This window comes from Dipodomys merriami, unplaced genomic scaffold, assembly GCF_024711535.1.
Source record: "Dipodomys merriami isolate MVZ:Mamm:240054 unplaced genomic scaffold, mDipMer1.0.p SCAF_2, whole genome shotgun sequence".
In the NCBI taxonomy this organism is placed as follows: domain Eukaryota; kingdom Metazoa; phylum Chordata; class Mammalia; order Rodentia; family Heteromyidae; genus Dipodomys; species Dipodomys merriami.
Genome location: NW_027203381.1, coordinates 40,917,640 through 40,942,185, shown reverse-complemented (window position 1 = coordinate 40,942,185; position 24,546 = coordinate 40,917,640). Strand labels below are relative to the sequence as shown.

At 37.0% G+C, this 24,546-nt stretch overlaps 1 protein-coding gene across 4 annotated transcripts in view; it reads left to right on the top strand.

The window, feature by feature from the left end:
* Greb1l (GREB1 like retinoic acid receptor coactivator) overlaps window positions 1-24,546 on the top strand; it is a 258,809-nt gene that overhangs the window by 157,407 nt on the left and 76,856 nt on the right. For all 4 annotated transcript variants that reach the window (XM_070029460.1, XM_070029459.1, XM_070029463.1 and 1 more), the window contains 2 exons: window positions 992-1,168; window positions 3,129-3,251. In XM_070029460.1, coding sequence (XP_069885561.1) covers window positions 992-1,168; window positions 3,129-3,251 — 300 coding nt within the window. The remainder of the gene's footprint in view (window positions 1-991; window positions 1,169-3,128; window positions 3,252-24,546) is intronic.

Sequence of the window (24,546 nt, the reverse complement as noted above, 5' to 3'; positions counted from 1 at the left end):
ATGTTAGATCTAAAGGAAAAATAAGCTAGTTTGAATAAACAGGAAACAAGAATGCCATGGAGCTCCTGTCAGAAAGTAAAACTAGATCTCACAGGAGCTGAAATTGAGTGTTCTGAATCTGCACATTGATGTCCGTCCGTATCAACCCTCTTTTCTGAAGATCAGCTTCCTCTTCACAACTTTTACAAAATTTTACAAACACAGAGTCCAGTATCATTGGACTGACTTTGTTTGTTGCAAAATCCCAGAAGAAAGATTTTTTTCTGCTTTGCATTTGGTCAGATATTGCTCATGTATTTATTACCTATGGCCATGGCAGCTCGTTCTTGTAGTGGGCTGGGCAGAGAATCAGGACTAAGACCGACAGATTCTTAAGAAGGAATCCATGAGAAAAAATAATGAAACTGGGCGCTAGTGGCTCAAGCCTGTAAACCCTAGCTACTCAGGAGGCTGAGTAGCAGTTCAAAGCCAGCCCAAGCAGGAAAGTCCATGAGACTTAATTACCTTTAATTAACCACCAGAAAACTGGAAGTAGAACTGTAGTAGAGGGCTAGCCATCAGCAGAAAAGTTCAGGAACACTGTACCCAGGCCCTGAATTCAAAACCCATGCGTGACCTCTCCCTCCCCCCCAAAAAAAAAGAAGAAAAAGAAAAAGGTGTCTCTAAGACCAAGGTTTTCTTTATATATATATATATATATATATATATATATATATATATATATATATATATATATATGATAGGAATAACCTCTGTCATGATACTATCTACTGTATTTCCTTATCTGTTATCTTGTTGGAGCAGCATTTAAATTATATCCAGTCTTCTACTCTTTTAAAAAGAATTCTAAGAAAAAAATGTTAACCAAGTTTTCCCTTTGAATTATTTCCTTAAAATTAGGAGATATTATACAAATTAAAATTAGGATATTATACAAAGAAATTGTGTCAACTTAGAAGGCCACCAGTACCATTGGTTTTCCTCATTCCAGGGTTTTCTGGAAATTGTATCGGCTGTGGAGAAAGAGGATTTCGGTATTTCACGGAATTTTCCAACCACATTAACTTGAAGCTCACCACTCAGCCTAAGAAGCAGAAGCACTTAAAGTACTACCTAGTCAGAACCTCCCAGGGTGTACTGTCAAAGGGACCTCTTATCTGCTGGAAAGGTAATCAAATTCCTGGAGGGGAAGAGGAGGGAATGGAGATAGAGTATGGCTACAAGTGACTCTTACAGAGTTCAGAGTACAGGTGTGATATAGATAAAGAGCTCAAGTTCAGAGGCTCTCCAAAAATGTGAAACCCTTTAGTAGGTTATTGACTTGATCCTTTTATTTTTAAAGGAGATATTTAGGGAAGTACATGTCTGCATTTGACTTTTGGGAAGCAGTGCAGTTCTCAGGGGAGAAAATAAGCAACACTTTCTAGGTCTCTTTTCATTTAGAGAGGACTTCAAAGTGTCAGATACTCAGTTTTTCTTTAATTCTTTGATAATTTTCAAGGATCTATATTTTTCTATTTTAATTTGTCCAGAACCTACCTGGAATAAACACTGTAGTCTTTATAATGCCAGGGAAACTGCCCTATTAAGTTGACAAAGTTTGGTCCTTTTAAATTAGGAAGAACCTAACTTATTCTTACAAATAAATCCAGTTGAAATTTCACATCTTCATGTGCTTGATAGAAACTGCTACAATGTCTCTGCATTGTTGCAATGCATTTGAGTTTATTCAGCAGTTTCTTAGATGCTAAGATTTTTTCTTCCATAAAATAATTCCTTAAGGTTTCTGTTTGTTGCCTATATATGACTGTTGTCTGACCACAAACAATAGCAGAGTATATCTAAATTGTAATATATTTGTCTCTTGAGTCCTTCACTGTAATTGCTCTTGCTTGCATTTGAAGTGGCATTTATGTAATTCCTTAGGAAATGGGTTTGTGTTCCAAGCAAGGTATCATCTGAACTTGAATCTTGGAAATACTGACTCATAAACCTGGTGAATTATAGATAACTTTCTTAATAAAGTCTGAAGATTTTTCCTGTAGGAAAATAGCTTTGAATGTCATAAACCCTAATTAAAGTGTAGAAATAAGGCCCCTATCACCTTTCTACCTTTTAACTTTTTTCTCCAAGATTTTGTACTGATTATTATATAAAATATATTTAACTTCTTGCTGTTCAAAGGTTTGAGAAACCTTGTGTATATAGAAGTTGCTATTTTGAAACTGGAATTGTTTATGTATGTAAACATAATATCAATGCATCTAATACATATAACCTGGAGTTTTTAGACTAAAATACAGTATCTCTTTATAGAAGCCCTTGAGAAGATTGCCCTTAGCTCTTGCAAACTTGGAAACTTCCTAAAACCCTCTAATATTAATTTTTTATTTACAACTATTTATATACTTCTATTTCACATGCTACTTTTTATAATTTAGTTGGAACTAATGATCCACTAATGGTTATAGTCTTCATTACTTACCTACATCAGTACAAAGTGTTGTTAATGTATTATACCAGTATCCCAACAACAGATACTTAATATGCAATTGTGAAGTGCATGATTAATAATCAATTTATGCCTGCTATTTCTATAAATAAGAAGGGAAACATTAAGAATTTATAATTTTTAATCTTCTTTGCATTTTTATTACTTCTATATTTGGACATAAATTAAGATTGAGTAGAAAATATTGAAAGCAGATTAGACAGAATCAAAGTTACTGTTCTATACTTAAACAAATCCTGGACAGGAGGTTAACTGGTATTTGAAAAGCTTATCAGATTTTTTGTTATTGATATTTCAGCCTCTCTCTTACCCATAAAACTAATATGGCTACATTGGTTATGAGCATTTTTCCCCAGAGAACTAATCTGTGGGAAACAAAGGCTTGATTGTTTTTTCCTTCCAAGCATGACATCTGGTCCTAGGAACAACAGTCCTCCTAGCTGAACATTCTATACTGTTTGGAGTCAGGGTTAGGGGAAGGTGATATCTCACTCATAAAGGAAGCCACTGCTATCTAAAGAGTAGCTTTTTGTTTAAGAGATTTTATGGATCATGTCTCCATTACTTGTTTAAACAGAATATTGACCTGTTCATATAATGTGGTTTTTCTTTCCAGAATGTAGAAGCCGACAATCCTCTGCTACTTGTCATTCTATTAAACCAAACTCTTCTGTGTCATCAACTGTGACCCCAGAAAATGGAACAACTAATGGATACAAAACAGGATTCACTCAAACAGGTATGAGTCACTTTCTTATGTCATTTATGACCAGGACTTAAGTCCAAACAAATATTACTTGTTAGAACTCAATCTTTGGATGAATAGGACTCAAGTCCTATTGGTTCCACCAGTGGTAGACAGAGAATAGAAACAGGAACTGACAATTGGTAGGAAACTTACCTCAACCATAGGATATGATGCTAGAAGGGTCTGACCATAGGCAATAAGGAGAAACCCAGACATCACAGCTATCAAGTGGAATGTACTGCGACAGATTCATGAGGACTGGACTCCCAGGATAGGACTCTACCTAAGCCCATAGAATATTAAAGATAGTAGTAAACACCTAGATACAAAGTAAGGTCCCAGACCCAGTGTGTTATTACACCCTATGCCTGTAATACTATGCCTGTAATAATAACGCTCATAGTGAGACCCTGTCTTAAAAAAAAGTGTGTGTGTGGGAGAATAAAAAGTAAGGCATTAAGGTAGGATTATGAAACTATATAAATCCAGAATCTAGTTTCTAATGGTACAATAAAAGGGCTTGATTACACATAACCAGACAAAGTTTTAGTGCCTGAGACCAGTTTACAGTATCAGGGCCTGAATGCAGAATGACTGATCTGATACCAAGCAGATTTGCTACTCTTCCAAGGCTTCTAAAGAATTCTTCCAGTATGGAGCCCTGGTCTAGGCCCTGAGGTCAAGATAAGTCTGCAGGTGGGACTGGATGGCTCCAGGTGTCTGACAAGTAGAGAGTTGTAATTGAAAACAGCACAGCAGATAGCAATTGAGAAAAATGATTCAGAATCTGTACAGTTGTATTTTAGGCAATGAAAGTGTTTAAAAAATTTGTGAATTATGTTTTCAACACACTTGTTTTGTCTTTTTTATACCATTTTACCCATGTGAGATGCAAACTTTATATGCATATGTGCTTTACCAGTATCCATTCAACCACAACTCAAAAGATATTTTTATTCACTACTAAGCATACAGCTTTCAAATTTATGTGAGTTTCTGATGAGCTAATAAATTAATTGTTTTTTTAAATGAATAAAGTTAGCAATAATGCAAGAAGGAACAAGCTAATTTTATTTGTAGCACTTCTCACTATGTGCCTGCATTAGGAAAATTTCATTCTGGATAAAAAATGTATTTTAAGCTGTTCAGAAGATGTAGATAGATCCTGTAATCTAAGAGAGAGATCATTTCTCTTTAGAAGAGATGAAAGAACATCATGTCATTAGGTATTCAAAAAGCAAAACAGATGGCATTTGGCTCTTGTCATTGTAAGATTAGCCTTTATTATATTGAAGACATATCTATTTGTCCTCCTAGAATATTATTTTTATTATTTTGATGGATTCCCCTATCTTTCCCTAAGTCATAGGGCTAAAACTTTAAACCAGTATAAAAAAATTAATGTTTGGCTCATTTAAACAAAAATGCACCAAGTATCAATTATGGTCTAAGAATTTTATCATATGCTATAAGGCAGGGTTCCTGTACTGGACTGACAACTTCAACAATTTAAAATCCATCTTTAAATAGAGGAGATTAAAAAGCAACAAAACATGTTAGCATTCCTAAGGGGAAAGATGGTTGCCTTAAATAACAAGTTGTACCTGGAAATAATGAAAAGTTATTAAAATGTCAATATCTAATAATACAATTTTAGTCATACCAGGAAGTATATTTTGAAAAAAATATTTTTCTGAAAGAAGAAATAGGGCTTTTGGAAACATTCAGGCCCCCAGAGCCATGAAGAGATGGAGGCAACAGAGAGGGAGAAGGTCACTGACTGACTCACAGTGAACAAAACTGGCTGAGTATTAGTCTAATATCCTTGCATGTTCCCTGTAGAGGCATAAGAAGTAACTGACCATGAAACTAGTTATTAACAATCTTAGGTGCAATCTAGAGAACTTACTAAAAGGAAATACCTTTGTAAGTAAGATTTAGAATCTAAAACTTTCACATTGATGAATTTATGTTTATAGGTACATGGACAGTAACTTTTTCTGACATTTGTTGAATGTAAACTAGCTTTAAGAGGTTCATGTTAACATTGTGGTATCACTATGACAATATTATGCAACTTTTAGGATATGTAGCATCTAACTGTAAGATTCACTTTTCTATACGAGATTGTTTTTTCCTTAATCTTAATCTGCAGTCAGTGACTGTAATCAATAAAGATCCTGAAAGTTAAGTACACACAATTCATAGAATTTTAAGAAGGGATTGCCTTTCTACTTACATTTTATCATGAGCACCATTTGACAAGCTCTGGAATGTTCTATACTTATTGGCTTGCTACTTATTCCTTTCTCATTTGCTTTCAACATTTTTGATAATTCAACATTTTTTGATAACTCAAATTTTGTCACCAATCTCAGAGACTTATTTTTATCATTTGCTTACTTGAACTCTATGTATTTACCTTTTTGTGTTATGTATACATTATACACATATACAGATACAGAGATTGTTCAAATAAGGGCAAAATTCAAGAATAGATGGAAAAGTGCAGGTGTTTTGGCAAACACAAGTAATCCCACCATACTCCAGGAAGCGAAGACAGGAGAAGTGAGAGTTTGGAGCCAGCCTGGCCTATAGAGTGAGATGTTGTCTCAAAAAAAAAAAAATAGAGAAAAAAATTTTTTTCCAATCCAAGGTATTGAAATTTTCCATGTTTTCTTCTAAATGTTTTAGTATTATAGCTCTTATAGTTTAGTCCAGAAGACATTTTGAGTTCATTTTTGTGTGTCCTAATGCAATAAGACTCTAAGCATCTTTTTTGCATGTGTCTATCCAATTGTTCTAGACTATTTATTGAATATCTATTTATTGGGTTTCTTCTTACCAGTCAACAACTGACCATAAATATAAGGAAATATAATCATGGAAAAATTAATCAAATGGGTTTTGTCAAAATTTAAAGCAGGACTGGGAAGGTGGTTCAGTGGTATAGTGCTTGCCTTGCATGCATGAGGCCCTGGGTGCAATTCCTCGATACCACATAAGCAGAAAAAACCAGAAGTGGCTCTGTGGCTCAAGTGGTAGAGCACTAGCCTTGAGCTGAAGAGCTGAGGGACAGCACCCAGGCCCAGAGTTCAGGCCCCACGACTGACAGAAAAAAAAAAAAAAACAGTTCAGAATATGTTGCTGTAGAGCATTCACCTTGAGCTGAAGAGCTGAGGGACAGTGCCCAGAGTTCAAGCCCCACAACCCACCAAAAAAAAAAAAAAATGTATTTCAGAATATGTTGCTAAGAAAAGGAAATAAATAGAGGAATGGCTCAAGTGGGGAAGTGACTGAGTAGCAAGCATGATGCCATGAATTCAGTTCCATTACTACCTAGAATAATAATTAATTAAGCAGTTAATTTTAAAAAAGAAAAAACTACATTCTGGGAAAATAATTGCAAAATATATCTTTAGACCTGTGAGATACCTGTCTAATAATTCATTAGTATCTAGAATTTATTTTATTTTATTTTTAATTTTTTATTATCTTTAAGTAGTTGTACAAAGAAGTTCCCACTCTATAAAACAGTATGTGAATACAAGGTGTCTGGCAGCATTGTCACCCATCGCTCTTAACCCACCCATTCTCTCACTTTTCTTTTCTTCTTCTTTTTTTTTAAATTGAGATTAGGTCTTTACATAAATTTCACATATTTCACAGTAGTGTGGAATAGTGATACTTAGTCACAAACACATTTTAACCTTCACAAGACAAATTGTCATTATCATGGTCTATAAAGTTTGTGAATTCTATGAGCTTTAACAATACAATTTTTTTCTTCCACATCAGGTGATGTTTACATTTCTTTCCTTTTGCTTAGTGTAGGCTGTTCCCTCTTTCCCTCTCATTCATCCCTTCCCATCGCTGTCTTTGGGTTGCTTAGTTCACTTGCAGCTGATGGGCCCTTCTTGTATATTTTCCTGTTTCTCACTGATTCTGTGGGAAACTCCTAGCTTCCCTCTGTTGTATGCATATATATATACCATATATGTGGTCAAGAACATGGAGTCATTTAGCAATGATATGACAAAATGAGTGGCAGTCCTTTGTTTCTCAAGTCCTGTTTTCTTTGTTATATCTCCTTGCATTTTGGCTTTCACATCTGCATATCATCTTGCTCTTGGCTTACCTCACTCAAAATCATTTGCTCTAGTTCATCCATTTCCCTGCAAATGCCATTATTTTGTCCTTTCTAATGGCTACATAATATTCCATTGTATGTAGGTACCACAGTTTTTGGATCCACTCATCAGTAGTGGGGCATCTGGGTTGTTTCCATAGCTTGGCTATTGTGAACAGTGCTGCAATGAACATGGAGGTGTATGTGTAGAATTTATTTTAAAAGAACACATAACTCAACAAGAAAATGACTAGCAACTCAATCAAACATTGGCAAAAGATTTTAAGTAGACATTTCTTCTAAGAATATATATAAATAGCAAATATGCATATGAAATCCTAACATCACTAGTCATCTTAGGAAAACGTACATCAAAACTATAAGCCGGGCACCAGTGGCTCACACCTGTCCTCCTAGCTACTCAGGAGGTTGAGATCTGAGGATCATGGTTCAAGTCCAGCCTGGACAGGAAAGATCTGTGAGACTCTTATCTCCGATAAGCTAGCAGAAACTGAACTGGCGCTGTGGCTCAAGTGGCAGAGTGCTTGCCTTGAGCTGAAGAGCTCAGGGGCAGCACGCAGGCCCAGAGTTCAGGTCCCACAACCGACCAAAACAAAAAATATATATAATGAATACTACTTCACACCCAATAAAATGACTTCCAACAATCAGGTGATAGCGAGTGTCTGGATGACTTAGAACCTTGACACATTGCTGTTAGGAAAGCTCTGCTACAACATGGCATCCCCTTTGCAATCTAGCCTGGCAGTTTCTCAAAAAGTTAGCAACACCATTATAAAGCCCACCAATTCTACTCTTGGGTACGTATCTAATAGGAATGAAAACCAACACCCTCACAAAAATGTGCCTGCAAGTATTTTAGCCACATTACTCATTACATTCAAAACTAGAAACAAAATGCTGAGCAACTTGTTAATGGATAGCCAAACATTGTATGTCTATGCAATAAAATACCACAAAGAACAACAAATAACAAAATATAAACACATTCTACAACAAAGAACAAAGAACAAAATATAAACACATTCTACACGATGACTAAATCCTTACAATATTATGCTGTGTAAAAGCAACCAAAGAGTTCATATATTATATGATTTTATTTATATGAACCATGAAGTAAAAAGCAAATTTATAAAGAAAGGAAGTACTTAGTGCTTGCCTGGGTCAGCAGGTAGAAATGAAGATAAACAGAAAATGGGCTTGAGGGTCCTTACTGGAGGGATAAAAATGTTCTAGAACTGATTTATAGTGATGGTTGCACCAGCTGGTGAAATGAGTAACATTTATGTATGTAAAAATAAAACCATACAAAATAAATTAAATAGCTATTGTGAGAAATGCATGACGCTTTGTGGATGCATGTTACTCTTTCAGTTCAACACCATTTGATTTATTGAGTATCATGTATGGGGTGAGCATTGTCTCAGACCAGGACTGACACCTGAGTCCTGGTATTCAAATCCAACTGATCTATGCACCATTACATTGGTCCATGTTTTGGTTTCCTTGTTCGCAAAATTGAAATTAACAATACTTGCTTTGCTTTTTTGTAACAACTGATAGACTTACAACCATACTCTGACTTGTATAGTATTGCTAACCATTATGATTGTTAATCATCTATACTCTCTTATATGCTAGCAGCTTTATGTTCATTTTCTTTATCTATGTATCCTCTAGTACATGGAAAATACCTAGCAATAAATATTTCTAAAATTCCATTTTTATTTAAACTTAGATCAGCACTGGGGGATTATTAATTTATTGGTGTGTACTATTTTTCTAAACGAAGATAATATGTTCAGCTACCAGTAGGGAAGTATGTGTTTTTGTTTCCTGGCTTGTAGAAAAGGGCAGGGAAGAGCTACATGATCCTGTAAGTAGAAAAACTTCACATAAGAAAATTCTATCAGGAAGGGCCATTATAAGCCCGGCGCCAGGACTGGGAAGGTGGCTCAGTGGTAGAGTGCTTGCCTTGCATGCCTGAGGCCCTGGGTTCAATTCCTCAGCACCACATAAGAAAAAAGAAAAAAGCCGGAAGTGGCGCTGTGGCTCAAGTGGTAGAGCACTAGCCTTGAGCTGAGGAGCTGAGGGACAGCACCCAGGCCCAGAGTTCAGGCTGTACAACCGGACCCCAAAAACCAAAACAACAAGCCCGGCGCCAGTGGCTCATACCTGTAATCCTAGCTACTCAGGAGGCTGAGATCTGAGGATCATGGTTCAAAGCCAGCCCGGGCAGAAAAGTCCATGAGACTCTTACCTCCAATAAACCACTCAGAAAACCAGAAGTGGTGCTGTGGCTCAAGTAGTAGAGCGCTAGCCTTGAGCTAAAAAGCTGAGGGACAGCACCCAGGCCAAGAGTTCAAACCGCACGACCGACAAAAAAAAAAAAAAGAGTAGGAGTACTCAGTACCTTTGTCTATGTGGGATATTTCTCCATAGAAAAAGTTTGAAATTATGTTTTATGACAGTATAGCTATAAAGATGAATCTGTTAGCTGAGTGTGCTGATTCATACGTGTAAACTCAGCTATTCAAGAGACAGAGGAAGGAAGATTTCAAATTGGAGACCAAACTGAGCAAAGTCACCCAGACCTTAATTTCAAAAAGAAAGTAGATGAAGCAAAGAGCTAGGGGTATATCGCTAAAGTGGCAGAGTACATTCAAGAGCCACAGTGTTCAATCCCCAGTACTAGGGGGAAAATGAGTCTGTTAAAATCAAAGCCTGATGCCAGTGGTTCACACTTGTAATCCTAGCTACTCAGGAGGCTGAGATCTGAGGATCACTGTTCAAAGCCAGCTGGGGCAGGAAAGTCTGTGAGACTCTTATCTTCAATTAACCACCAGAAAGCCAGAAGTGACATTGTGACTCAAAGTGGTAGAGCACAAGCCTTGAGCAAAAAGAGATCAGGAACAACACCCAGGCCCCGAGTTCAAGTCCCATGATCAACAAAATTAAATAATAATAAAAATTAAATATTAAAATAATTTCTTGGGGCTGGGAAAGTGGCTCAGTGGTAGAGTGTTTGCCTTGTATGCATGAGGCCCAGGGTTTGATTTCTCAGCGCCACATAAAAAGAAAAAGCTGGAAGTGGTGCTGTGGCTCAAGTGGTAGAGCACTAGCCTTGAGCTGAAAAGCTGAGGAACAGCACCCAGGCCCAGAGTTCAGGCTCCATGACTGACAAAAAAAAAGTTTTCTATATAACCCTGGGTTTAATCCTCAATACTGCAAGCAAACCAAAGTAAAGCAAACAAAACATATTCTTCATTTTCTTCCTTCTGATTTTATAATAAATTAGAACATTTTCATTATCTCTCAAATGTGTTATAGAGCTGGGTACTAGTTGCTCACAGCTGTAATCCTGGCTATTCAGGAGGCTGAGATCTCAGGATCATGCCTCAAAGCCAGCTTCTAACCACCAAAAAAGCCAAAAGTAGAGCTGTGGTTAAAATTGTAGAGTACCGGGGCTGGGAAGGTGGCTCAGTGGTAGAGCACTTGCCTTGCTTGCCTGAGGCCCTGGGTTCGATTCCTCAGCAACACATAAGCAAAAAAAAAAAAAAAAAAGCCAGAAGTGGCGCTGTGGCTCAACTGGTAGAGCGCTAGCCTTGAGCTGAAGAGCTGAGGGACAGTGCCCAGGCCTAGAGTTCAGGCCCCACGACCGGACCCCGCCCCCCGCCCCCAAAAATTGTAGAGTACAAACATTGAGTTGAAAAGCTAAGAGACAGCTCTGCCCCTGAATTCAAGTCCCAGTACTGATGTGCACACACACACATCTGTGTGTGCGCTCACACACAGAGTGTCACAGTTCCTATGCATTGTACTATGCCTTCAGCACCTAGTAAAGCTGACCCTGTTACCAGAGTCAGAGATAATTGTCCATGTGGTAAGATTTTCCTCTCTGTGGGTCGACATAGATTCAAAGTACTATAACCACTTCACTATTATAGCTTGTATTATTAGAGAAGAAAGAATAATAACAAATGAGAGAGATTTCCCACCATATGTCAAACCTACAAAGCTTTGTTACTAAAGAACAGGAAAAGTTGGCACAGGAACAGACACAACATCAGAACACAATAATAAGTCCAAAGCCAGATTTATGTAACCTATGTATAGTTCAGACTTAATAGGGTTGACTTGGAGACCAGTTGAACCTTTCAAAAATAGGATACTCTGTGTGGAAAGGAAGTAAGAAAGAGAAGAAGGAAGAATAGGAGGGAGGGAGAGAGGAGGAAGAGAGGAAGAAAGGAAGGGAGGGAGGAAGGAAGGGAGGAAGGAAGTTAGGAAGGAAGGAAGGAAGGAAAGACGTACAGGAGGGAGGAAGGGAGGGAGAGAAAACAAAAAGGAGAGAAAGACAATTGGAAGGTCTAAATGTCAGAGGTAAAACTATCAAGCTTTTAGAGGATATTGTAGACTACTATTCATAACTTCAGGATCAGGAATAGTATGGTCAGGATCAGGATAAAATATTGATAAGAAAGGAAAAGAGAAAAACACATAAAACCAACAGAAGATCAGTATCAAGAACATATGAAGAGTGAACTGATAAGAAAAACAGACACAGAAAGAATAGAAAAAATGAACAAAGACATCAGCAGGCACAAAACAGAAAACCCAAATGACCACAAAGTACATTGAAAAAATGATTAGCTACTTTGGTAATTGAATTATTACTTTGAAAGTATGAGATACCATTATAAGCATGCCAAATGTGCACATGTAATAGAAACAAACAAATGCCTATATTCAGCACAAAAGGTGAGTTTTTGAGGTGAGCCAAAAAAAAAAAAAATGCCAACCAGTGACTAGTGATTCACTCCTCAAATTCTTCCTACTCAAGGGGCCGAGCTCTGAGGATTGTAGGTCGAAACCAGTCAGGGAAGAAAAGGCTCTTATGTCCAATTAAACAGTAAAAATCTAAAAATAGAGATGTGACTCAAGTGGTAGAGTGCCAGTCTTGAGTAAAAAAAAGCCAAGCAAGATTATAAGGCCTGTGTTCAAACCCCAGTAAACACAAAAACCAACTCATAAAAGATTCTATACATATACAAAAGCAATTCATAAAAGATTCTATCCATATTGTTTCATTTCTATTACATTCAAAAAAGGCAGAACTAAACTTTTAAGGATGCATAAACAGAACAGTAATTAGATCTGAGCAGAGGGAGAGAAATGGCATAGGGAAGAGGAGAAAGGAAGCTACTGGTTGATGGCACTGTTTTATTTTTGCATTTTCCCTTGACTTGGATGATAATGTGCTACTCAGCTTTGCGTGGCCAAAATAACCAACTTATAAGGGGAAAAGGTTTATTTTGATTTGTAGTTTCAGTACATGATCACTTGGCTCTGGTTTGGAGGCCTGCGTATGTCTAGACAAAACATTTTGTGGGGAGTGCATGCTGGAACATAGCTACTCACATGCTGGCAGCCAGAAGCACTTGTGCAGTGGTGCTGTTCTGTTACCTACCATAGTAATGTTCCAGTGTTGCTCCCAGATGACTTAGTTCTCTATAAGAGGAGGAAGCAGAATAACTCTTAAGTGGAAATCAGAGGGTCAGATTTCCTTCTCTTGGCTGCTTTTCCTTTGCTTTCCAAGTTTAGAGTTCTATGAACTAGAGGTCTGGCTCAAGTAGTAGAGCACCAGCTTTGAGTAAAATAGCTAAGCAGGAACAAGAGGTCCTAAGTTTCAGCCCCAGCACCAGTACGAAAATAAATAAATAGATAAATAAATAAATAAAAATAAAACCATGTGTAGAGCTCTTGTGTTGCCTTTGTGTGTTCTAAACACTCCATGATGTGCATCAAATCCAGCCCTGTCTTGTTCACACTTCCTTACTTAGCTCTTCCTCTTTTTTTTTGCTTTTTGTTAAATTTTTTTGCATTTGTTACTTTCATAGTAAGTTCTCACTTTATGTCCAGGCCAGCATGGGCTATAGTCCTTCTACTTATGCTTCCATAGGTGTTAGGGATAACAGGCATATACCTCTGTGCCATTGGCTGATATGGAGTCTCTCAAACTTCTATGCCTGACTGGCCTTGAACTGTTATCTCCTGATAACTCTGTCTTCCAAGTAACTAGGAATACAGGCTTGAACCAAGAAAGCATTATTTAACTGTCTTTCAGAGTTGTCCTTTGGATGCTAAATTTTCTTCCTTTTACAGGAACAACCTTGAAGTGAAGCTGAGGTAATCAGAAGTTCCTCTACCAGGTTTTTCCAAACCTAGTTCCTCACAGATATTTAATTCATGCTTTATCAAAGCCATTTCTTTTTTCACAATGTGGTCCTCACATTTTGACTGGCAGATTTGCCCACTCATATTCAGATATTGAGAACTGTATCCTCTTCTTTATATTATAAATTCCTTGGAGGTTAAGGTTTGTGTCTTTGTTTTATTTCTTGATTGTGTTCCTAGAGTCTAGTCACAGCCTTGAATACTGAAAACATTTAATAAATATTTAATAAATGAATGGATAGGAGAGGAAAAGAAGGAAACCAATGAATGCTTCTCTCCAACAAGAGGAAAAGCTGAGGCTTATTGATGCACTTGGGAGAATTCTTCTGCAAAGGAAAAACCACTTGTGAAATTTCACAAGTATACGGAAGAATAGCCCTCTTTGTAGATATGAGAAAACTGTAAGTCATATCAGTGAAAAGTCACTTATTACAGTAGCCAAAAAACTTGGAGTGATAATATACAATGCTGAAAAAATATGGTAAAGCTGACACTCAGCCAGGCTGGTGAAGGTGAACAGTGGTATAACCATTTAAGAAAGCCACTGGGGCATGAGGGGGGGAGATGGTAAGGGATGGGAAGGGGAAACAAAGGAGAAGGCAACAATGTTTGATAAGAAATGTACTCATTATCTTGCCCACGTAATTGTAACCCCTCTGTATGTTATTTTCACAATAAAAAAGAAAGCAACTTGGCAATATATAATGAAAACACTAAAAATATTTATGCCCTTTGTTCTGGTATTCTCACTTCAAAGGATTTAGCCAAGGATATAACCCAAAAGGAAAGTCAAGATATTCACTGAAATTCCTTTTATATTAACTAAAAAAGAGATTTAGTCTAAGTATAGAAGCAGTACTATAAATCACAGCATACATACACAATGAAGATGTGAATATGATCAATATGAACGTTGTGCAGCCACAACGTTCCATTAAATAAGAAAAGTAATATTAAAACTTACTTATTTTGTCAAAAGATAATGTGGATAAAACACAGACAGGCACGCACAAAAAAAAAGAAAAGCAAAAGTTTGTGGGAGGGGTGAGATGTCAGCATGTTTGTTTCTATTTTTGAATTTTATTTATTTTTGGCATAGCAGGTTTAAACTCAAAGCTTTGCACTAACTAGGCAGGCATTTTACCACTTGAGCCACAGCACCAACCCTTTTTGACTTTCATTATTTTTCAAATAGAATCTCAGTTTTTTTTTTCCAGGCTGGCCTAGACCACAATCTTTTAATTTATACTTCCTTGATAGTAGGGATACAGATGTAAACTACTGTGCCCAGATTTTATAAAAGAATTTTTATTGTAAAGATACTGTACAAAGGGGTTACAGTTACATGAGTTAGGTAATGAGTACCTTTCCTATAGAGCATTGTTACCCCCTCCTTTGTTTTTTTTCCCCCTACTATTCCTTCCCTCCCCACCTGTGCCCAGATTTTTTATTGGCTGAGATGGACTGTCCTGAAATTTTCCCCAGGCTGGCCTCCAACTGCAATCCTCCAATCTCAGCCTCCTGAATAGCTAGAATCACAGGTGTAGGCCACTACACTAAGCTTGTTTGACATTTTTCATAGGTTAAACATTCATAACTTCTCAGTTAAGCTAATATATATGGCAATAGAAAATGTCTGAACTTATTAATTTCCCTTCAGCATTCCTTGAATATGTAGTCATAAAGCCAGGACTTAATTGAGACAATTCCAATATATACTTAGAAAAAACAATCAAAATATACACTCCCCTCAAAAGTTAACAAATTTATTATGCAATTACTTGGTAATAAGATATGGAGATACTTAGTAGGAGAAAAACAAAGGAAAGTGTAACAGTGCTTTATAAGAAGTGTACTCATTACCTTACTCACGTAACCCCTACAAATAGCATCTTTACAATAACATAAAAAAATAAGATATGGAGATACGAAGATTGATCCCACCCTCAAATTCTGTAAAATACTCAGATTTTAAGAGAAGAGTAAGGGCAGAGAAACAAGAAACCAAATGAGTGAGCATCAGAGTTCAAGTTTTGTAAGAGATTAGCTCAGCATTTGCCTCTGGCAAAATGGAGAAAGGGGATTGACCCTCCTACCTGAAATAGATGTGGATAATGCTAGACACAAACACTTGAAAAATAATTTTCAAGACACTATACATCAGAAATCTCTGAAATGTCAATTTTATAACAACATAGAAGAAATTAGTACCTATATGTAAAGAAAGATTCAAGGCTGAAGTTGGGTATGGTGGTACATACCTGTAATCTCAACTACTCCAAAATGGAGACAAGAGGACTCTGAATTTGAGGTGAGCCTGGGAAAAGTTAGCAAGGACTTATCTCAAAAATAAAATAGAAGCACAAGTTGTGGGGTGTAGCTCAAGAGGTAGAGCATTTGCCTAGTAAACATAAGGCCCTGAGTTGAATCCCAGTATGGGCGGGTGGAGGGGGGGGCAGGGAATCATTCACAGGAGTCCACAGGAACAGCATTCACACAGCCAAGAACAATGACTATTTCAGACAGACAAACAGACCTCAAGTTATAAAGCATTGGATAAAATACCTAGGAAGATCTGGTCCTTGTAATGAAGAGCACAGTCCTAAACTGAATATCATTCCAATCCTGCCTAAATATTATAAAAACAAAAATCCTAAAAACAGAAAAAATACTGCCTAAAGCTAGTAGCCTCTTTCTCTCCTTCCCCATTTTCATCTCATTTCATGTGTCCAGGATATGTACATTATGTATACATTGCTAATATAGTTCAGTCTTTCCTTCTTCAAGTGTAATAAAAACAAAATATTAGAGACTTGTGAATGGCTCCTTTTTTGCCCTTAAAGATCAAATTGTTTCCAAATAATTTAATTGGATTCCAGAAGAAAGCTCAAGAGTATTTGTAAGAAACCGGGCACTGGTGGCTCACGCCTATAATCCTAGCTACTCAGGAGGCTGAGATCTGAGTATCGCATTTCAAAGCCAACCTGGACAGGAAAGTTCATGAGACTCTTATCTCCAATTAACCACCAGAAAACCGGTTGTAGTGCTGTGGCTCAAGTGGTAGAGCTCTAGCCTTGAGCTGAAGAGCTGAGGGACAGTGCCCAGGCCCAGAGTTCAAGACCCATGACCGACCAAAAAAAACCCCACAGAATATTTGTAACAATACACAAATAACCAGCACCCAATAAGGTAAAATTACCAATGTATAATATCCAATTCAAGATTACCAGGCATTCCAACAGGCAGGATGACATAGCTGATATCTAGAAGACTAATTGATCAATCCATACCAACTCAGAACTGACACAGATTCTAGAATCAACAGAGAACATAAATACAGGCTTTCTTCCTTTGTTTTATTTTTAGGCTTTGAGGGTTTGTTTTGTTTTGTTTTGTTTGTGGTATAGGAGTTTGAACTTAGAGCCTTGCATTTGCTAGACTGGTACTCTAACCACTTGAACCACACATCCATTCCAAAACAAATTTTATAGTTCATTATATATTTTTCTTTTCTTTTCTTTCCTTTTCTTTCCTTTCCTTTCCTTTCCTTTCCTTTCCTTTCCTTTTCTTTTCTTTTTTGGCATTTGTGAGGCTTGAACTCTGGGCTTGGGTGCTGTCCATGAGCTCTTCAACTCAAGGCAAGCACTCTACCACTTGAGCCCCAGTGCCACTTCCAGTTTTCTAAGTAGATCTGAAAGCTTTTTTTTAAGTTTCAGGTCACACTTTTAGAAATGAGCACTATAATGCTTGAGTTGTTTAAAAAAAAAACATGCTGGATAAGATTAACAAAACAATTATTGTGGAAGAAAAGTTTAGTATAAATAACTATCTACAATAAAACCCAGAGAGAAAAAAAATTTTTTTAATGAAAAGAATCTAAGATCTGAGGATCATGGTTCAGAACCAGCCCCCGCAGGAAAGTCTCTGAGACTCTTCTCTCCAATTAAACAACAGAAAACCAGATGTGGAGCTGTGGCTCCAAGTGGTAAAGTGCTGACTTTGAGGGATAGCGCCCAGGCCCTGAGTTCAAGCCCTATGATCCCCCCCCCCAAAAAAAAGTATCAGTGAGCTATGAGACAGCTACAAGCAACCTAATGTACTGGTAGTTGAAGTGTCTGAAGGCATGAGTATTGGGAAAACAAAAATTATTCATTACTTTATTTAAATTATTACTTTATTAAAATTAAAAAGCCACAAATAAAAGAATTTCAGTGTCTTCCAAGCCCAAGAAACATGATTTTAGGAAAACTATACCAAAGCATATGATTATAAAATTGTTCAGAATCAACAAAAAAACAAAACTCTTGAGACAAGTCATGTCATATAACATGCATGCTATATGCAGAAGAACAAAAATGAACATGACATCTTATTTCCTCATGGGAAACAAGATAAATAGGAAGGCAATAGAGCAACATCTTTAATGTGTTGAAAGCAAAGAATAGACAAGGATAGAACCCCACTCAGTAAAAACATCTTTTCAGAAATGAAATAAGGCAAAGCAGTGTGAAGCAGGGGTGGGGTGGCAGAAAAGCAATGTGGTTGTAGGGGGGGGGGGAGAAGGGCTTAACTATATCACCTATAGCTACAGAGATTGAAAGATTATCTCAGCCAGCTCCTAGGGAGGTCTCTTGTTGGAAAGCGAAGGCAGACTCTTTCAATTCTTCATACTCTTGATCTAGCTAAGGCTAGCATAGGACAACAGTATCCTTATTCATAGAAACAAAACTACCTTAACTCCCAGATCACACGATTATCTATGTAGAAATTCAATGAAATCTATAAAAACAAATCTATAAAAACAAAAACCTAGAACTATAACTAAATGATATTATAAGATCTAAAAGCAATATACAAATATTAATTGTATTTCTGTATGTCAATAGTGAGCTATCTTAAATTTTTAAAATAAACATACAACTTATAATAGTCACAGATATGAAAAATTAAGGGATAAATGTGATCAAAGATATGAAGAAACTGTACTCTGAAAACTAGAAGACATTGTTGAAAGTCATTAGAAAGCCTAATAAAACTAGATAACTTGTTTTTGGATAGGAAAACTCAATATTGTTAACATATCAGTACACTCCAAAGTTCCCTGTTAATTCAATACATTTCACAGGTTTTGTTTTTTGGGTAGAAATTGACAGCAGCTTTAAATTTCATATGTAAGTAGAAAGGATTTAAAATACTCAAAATAATTCCAGAAAAGAAAGCTAACAAGCCGTATTATAAAGTTACAGTACTAGTATAAGCACAGATCAATAGATTAATGGGATAGGATAGAAGTCTAGAAATAAACACATTAAAGTACAACTGATTGAAGACCGAAGGACAATGCATTAAAGAATGGATAGACCTCTGCCAATGGTGCTGGAGCACCAGGTGCCAGTGACTTATGCCTGAGATCCTAGCCACTTAGGAGGCTGAGATCTGAGGATCACCAATCAAAGTCAGCCAGGGTAAAAAAGTCCTTGAGACTCTTCTCTCCAATAAACTACTCAGAACTAGTGGTGCTGTGGCTCAAGTGGTAGCCTTGAGCACGAAGAGGCTCAGGGATAGTGCCCAGGCCCTGAGTTCAAGTCCCGAGACTACTTTAAAAAAAAGGTACTGGAGCAATTGGATATCTATATGGAATGGGATGACTTTGATCCATATCTGATACCACATATGAAAATTCTATCTGGTTATATATAACAAAAGAGAAAAATACATTATTAGAATAAAAACATCTACAGTAAAAAGAAGTAAGTCAAATGGGTCACATACCAAAATGTTACACCTAAAACTATAAAATTTACAGGAGAAAAAATAGGAAAGGTTTTGTGCTTTGAGTTAGCAAAAAAAGAAATTAAATATAGTATCAAAAGCCAATCTATTAAAAAAAAACACACAAGCTGATAAATACGATATCACTGACACTTAAAAGGTTTTCTTTTCAGATGGAAAGACTTGGAAAAAATAATATTCAGTGAAGTAAGCCAGGCCCAAAGGAACATAAGTCCCATAGTTTCTCTTATTTGCAATAAGTAGTATATGTCTAGGACAAGCAGAAAAGATCAAAAGCTATGTACACATGATCATATAAGATGATGCTAAGTGAAGTGAACCCCAAGATAGGGGCACAAGAGTTTTTATCTTTTCTGCTGTTGTTTGTAATGTATTTATAATGTACTGTATGATTTTTTTTTGTTTCTTTGTTTGTTCTTCCCCCATGGTATAACCTTTGTTTTCACTGTATTTTATTCCCGTGTCCTGCATCTTTTATATACATTTTTCTGATTTGGGGAGGTGAAGGGAAATAACAAAATGCTGAAATAAGGATACAGGTTGACCTATTGTAGCAAAGTGATGTACAATACATTATGTTGAAAATGAACTTTACAACTTGGGGGTGGGGGAGGGAGGAGTTAGGGAAGTTGGAGGGAAGGGATGATAGGGGAAAAACAAAGGAGATAACAATGCTCTATAGGAAATGTACTCATTACCTTATTCAAGTAACTGTAACCCCTCTGTACAGTATCTTTACAATAAAAAATATTAAAATAAAAGTTTCTGTTCAGAAGGTACTATTAATAGAATAAAGGCAATCTACAGCCTAGCAGAAAATTTTTGTAAAGCATACAGAATAATTGTACTCAATAAATAAAAACCTATTAAAAACTTGTCATAGTGACATATATTTGTAATTCCATCTACTAGGGAAAGAAAGAAAGACAAGAAGTTCCAGGCCTTTTTGAATGTGAGACTAGGCCTAGGGTAAATTTACTCAAGAAAACAGCACTTTGGAGTCTGAGGCAGGAGAGTCATGAGTCATGAGTTTAAGGCCAACCTGAACTACATAGCAATACCCTGTCTTAAAAAGAAAAAGAAGGCTGGGAAGGTAGCTCAGCGGTAGAGTGCATGCCTTGCAAGCATGAGGCTCTGGGTTCAATTCCTCAGCACCACATAAACAGAAAAAGCCGGAAGTGGCACTGTGGCTCCAGTGGTAGAGCGCTAGCCTTGAGCTGAAGAGCTGAGGGACAGTGCCCAGACCCAGAGTTCAGGCCCCATGACTGGCAAAAAAAAAAGAAAAGAAAAAGAAAAGAAAAGAAGGAAGAGAAGGAAGCAGGGACAGGGATGCAGGGGGTGGGGGGGGGGGAGAAGAGCAGAGGAAGAGGAAGCAAATTGTTACAGCATCTACATTTTATAAATTGCTATAAAACTAATTACTTAGACTCTTTGCCCAAGAGATGGAAAGAGTTGAGTTCATAGTCTTGAGCTCTTAAGAAAACTCTTAACAAGATTTAACAAAAACACTTAGTGAATATCTACCATATTCTAGGCACTTATTCAAAATGCTGTACAGAGGGGTTACAGTTACATGAGCAAGGCAATGAGTACATTTCCTATCAAGCATTGTTACCTCCTCCTTTGTTTTTCCCCTACCATCCCTTCCCTCCCACCTCCACAAATACAATCCCCCCCAAATTGTAAAGTTTGTTTTTCAACATAGTGTCTGTACATCTCTTTGTTACAATGGGCCAACCTGTATCCTTATTTAAGCATTTTGTTTTTTCCCTTCCCCTCCCCAAATTAGAGAAGTGTATATACAAGATGCAGGACACAGACATCAAATACAGTGAAAACAGGGGTTATACTGTGGGGAAGGAACATACAAAGAAACAAAAAAATCACATGGTACATTATAACTATGTTAGAAACAATAACAAGAAAGAAAAAAACCACTTGTGTCCCTATCTTGGGGTTCATTTTGCTTAACATCATCTTATCTGGTCATATGTACATAGCTTTTGACCTTTTCTGCTTGCCCCAGACTTATACTAGTTATTGCAAATAAGGGAAACCATGGGACCTATGTTTCATTGGGCCTGGCTTACTTCACTTAATATTATTTTTTCCAAGTCTTTCCATTTCCTAACAAATGGGGCAATGTCATTCTTTCTGATGGAGGCATTGGATTCCATTGTATGTATGTATGTATGTATGTATGTGTGTGTGTGTATGTATATGTATGTGTGTGTGTGTGTGTGTGTGTGTGTGTGTGTGTGTGTGTGTGTGTATGTATCACATTTTCTTGATCCATTCATTTACTTAGGGACATCTGGGTTGGTTTCATATCTTAGCTATGGTGAATAACTTAGGGACATCTGGGTTGGTTTCATATCTTAGCTATGGTGAATAATGCTGCAATAAACATAGTTGTGCTGGTAGCTTTAGTATGGTCTTGTGATCATCTGGGTAGATGCCCAAAAGTGGGATTGCTGGGTCATAGGGAGCTCTATGTGGAGTCTTTTGAGGAACCTCCATACTGCTTTCCAAAGTGGTTGAACAACTTTACACTCCCATCAACAATGCAGTAGGGTGCTCTCCTGGCCACATCCCCTCCAGCATCTGTTGTTATTAGAGTTCTTGATTATAGCCATTTTAACTGGGATGAGGTAGAATCTCAATGTTGTTTTGATTTGCATTTCTTTTATGGCTAGAGAGGTTGAGCATTTCTTCATATGTCTATTGGCCATTCCTATTTCCTCTTCAGAGAAGTTTCTCTTTAAGTCTTTAGCCCACTTATTTATCAGGCAGTTGTTTCTTTGAAGATTTGTTGTTGGGGGATTTAATTTTTGGGGTTCTAAGTATATTTTAGATATGAGACCCTTGTCTGTTATATGGCTAGTAAAGATCTTCTCCCAATCTGTGGGCTTTCTATTGATCTTGCTAGCTATGTCCTTTGTCATGCAGAAGCTCTGCAGCTTCATGCAATCCCATTTGTCCAACATTTCTTTGATTTGTTGTGTTTCTGGGTCTCTATTAAGAAATTTTCGGCCTGTGCCAAAGAGACCTAGGGTTTCTCCTATTCTGTCCTGTAATGTTTTCAAGGTGTCTGCTTTGACTCCAAGGTCTTTGATCCATTTGGAGTTGATTCTGGTACAGGGTGATATATAAAGATCTAGCTTTAGTTTTCTACAGGTGTTTAACCAATTTTGCCAACACCATTTACTGAAGAGACTGTCTTTCTTCCATTTTATTTTTTTAGTTCTCTTATCGAAGATTAGATGGCTATAGGTCTGTAGGTTCATTTCTGGGTTTTCAAATCTATTCCATTGGTCTGTTCTTTTTTTTTTTTTTTTTTTTTTTTTATGTTGCTGCTTCCCGATATCCATTTTGATAAGCAGTATATTAGTTGTTCAGAGGAGTGACACCTTTGGATTCCTCCCCTAAATATACCATCCTTTAGTCAGTTTGTGTTTATATGCATGATTGTGTATGCATTGGTCTGTTCTTGTGCCAGTACCAAGCTGTTTTGATTACTATGGCTTTGTAGTGGAATTTGGAATTTGATATTCCTCCAGCACTATTCTTTCTGTTAAGGATTTTTTTTTTTTTTTTTTTGCTATTTGGGGTCTTTTATTGTTCCATGTGAATTTTTGGATTGCTTCTATTTCATTGAAGAATGAGGTTGGAATGTTGATAGATATTGCATTGAATTTGTAGATAGCCTTGGGAAGTATTGCCATTTTCATGATGTTGATCCTTCTGATCCAGGAACATGGGAGGTTTTTCCACTTCCTAAGTTCTGCTTTGATTTCCTTTTTCAGGTTTTTAAAGTTTTCATCATAGAGATCCTTCACTTCCTTAGTTAATTCCTAGGTATTTTATTTTTTGTGGGGCTATTACAAAGGGAGTTGCTTTCCTGATTTCAGCCGTGCTCTTCTCATTATTGGCATACAGAAAAGCCGTTGATTTTTTTTTTTTCATCTTGTAAGTCCTTTATTCCCAGGGTTGGACATAAATGATTCACCAAGCTAGCACATACTACTTTAACCAAGAAATCCTTTCTCTTCCCTGGGGTGTTAGAAACTTCCTCATGCCCCACACCAAGTTACAGCCCCTTTCACTCCACTTCGGGGAGCCAGGGCACCTTTGTGTATCCTTCTTCAACTCTAGGAAGTCCCGTTTGGTAGTTAGGCAAATGTTCTAGCAAGCTTGTATGTGACACCTCACCAGTGAACTAAATGAGACATAGTGAAGTGGTTGTAGGCATGGAGAAAGCCGTTGATTTTTGAGGGCTAATTTTATACCCTGCTACTTTGCCAAAGTTTCAAATCAGCCTGAGTAATTTGGGAGTGGAGTCCATGGTATTCTTTAAATACAAGATCATGTCATTTGCAAAGAGGGAGAGTTTTACTTCAGCTTTCCCTATTTGGATCCCCTTTATGTTTGCATGTTGTCTTTTTGCTGAAGCTAGGCATTCTAATACTAAATTGAAAAGGGGAGAGAGTGGACATCCTTATGGATTCCTGAGTTTAGAGGAAATGGCTTTAGTTTTTCACCATTAAGTATAATGCTGGCTGTAGATTTGTCATATACAACCTTTATTGTATTGAGGAATGTTCCGTGGATTCCTAGTTTTTCCAGAGCCTTCATCATAAAGGGGTGTTGGATCTTGTCAAATGCTTTTTCTGCATCTATTGAGATAACCCTGTGGTTCTTATCTTTGCTCTTATTGATGTGATGAATTATATTAATTGATTTATGTATATTGAACCAGCTTTTTATCCCTGAAATGAATCCTGTTTGATTATATTGTATGATTTTTTGGATGAATTGTTGAAGTCGATTGGCCAAAATTCTGTTGAGAAGTTTTGTATCAATGTTCATCAAAGAAATAGGTCTATAGTTCTCTTTATTTGATGAGTCTCTGCCTGGTTTTGGAATGAGAGTTATGATGGCTTCATAGAGTTTGGTAGTGAACTTTCTCTTTCAATTTCATTGAAAAGTTGGAGGAGTATTGGTGTGAGTTCTACTTTGAAGGCCTTGTAGAATTCCGCTGTAAATCCATCCAGTCCTGGGCTTTTCTTAGATGGGAGGTATCTTATTTCTGTTTCTATTTCACTG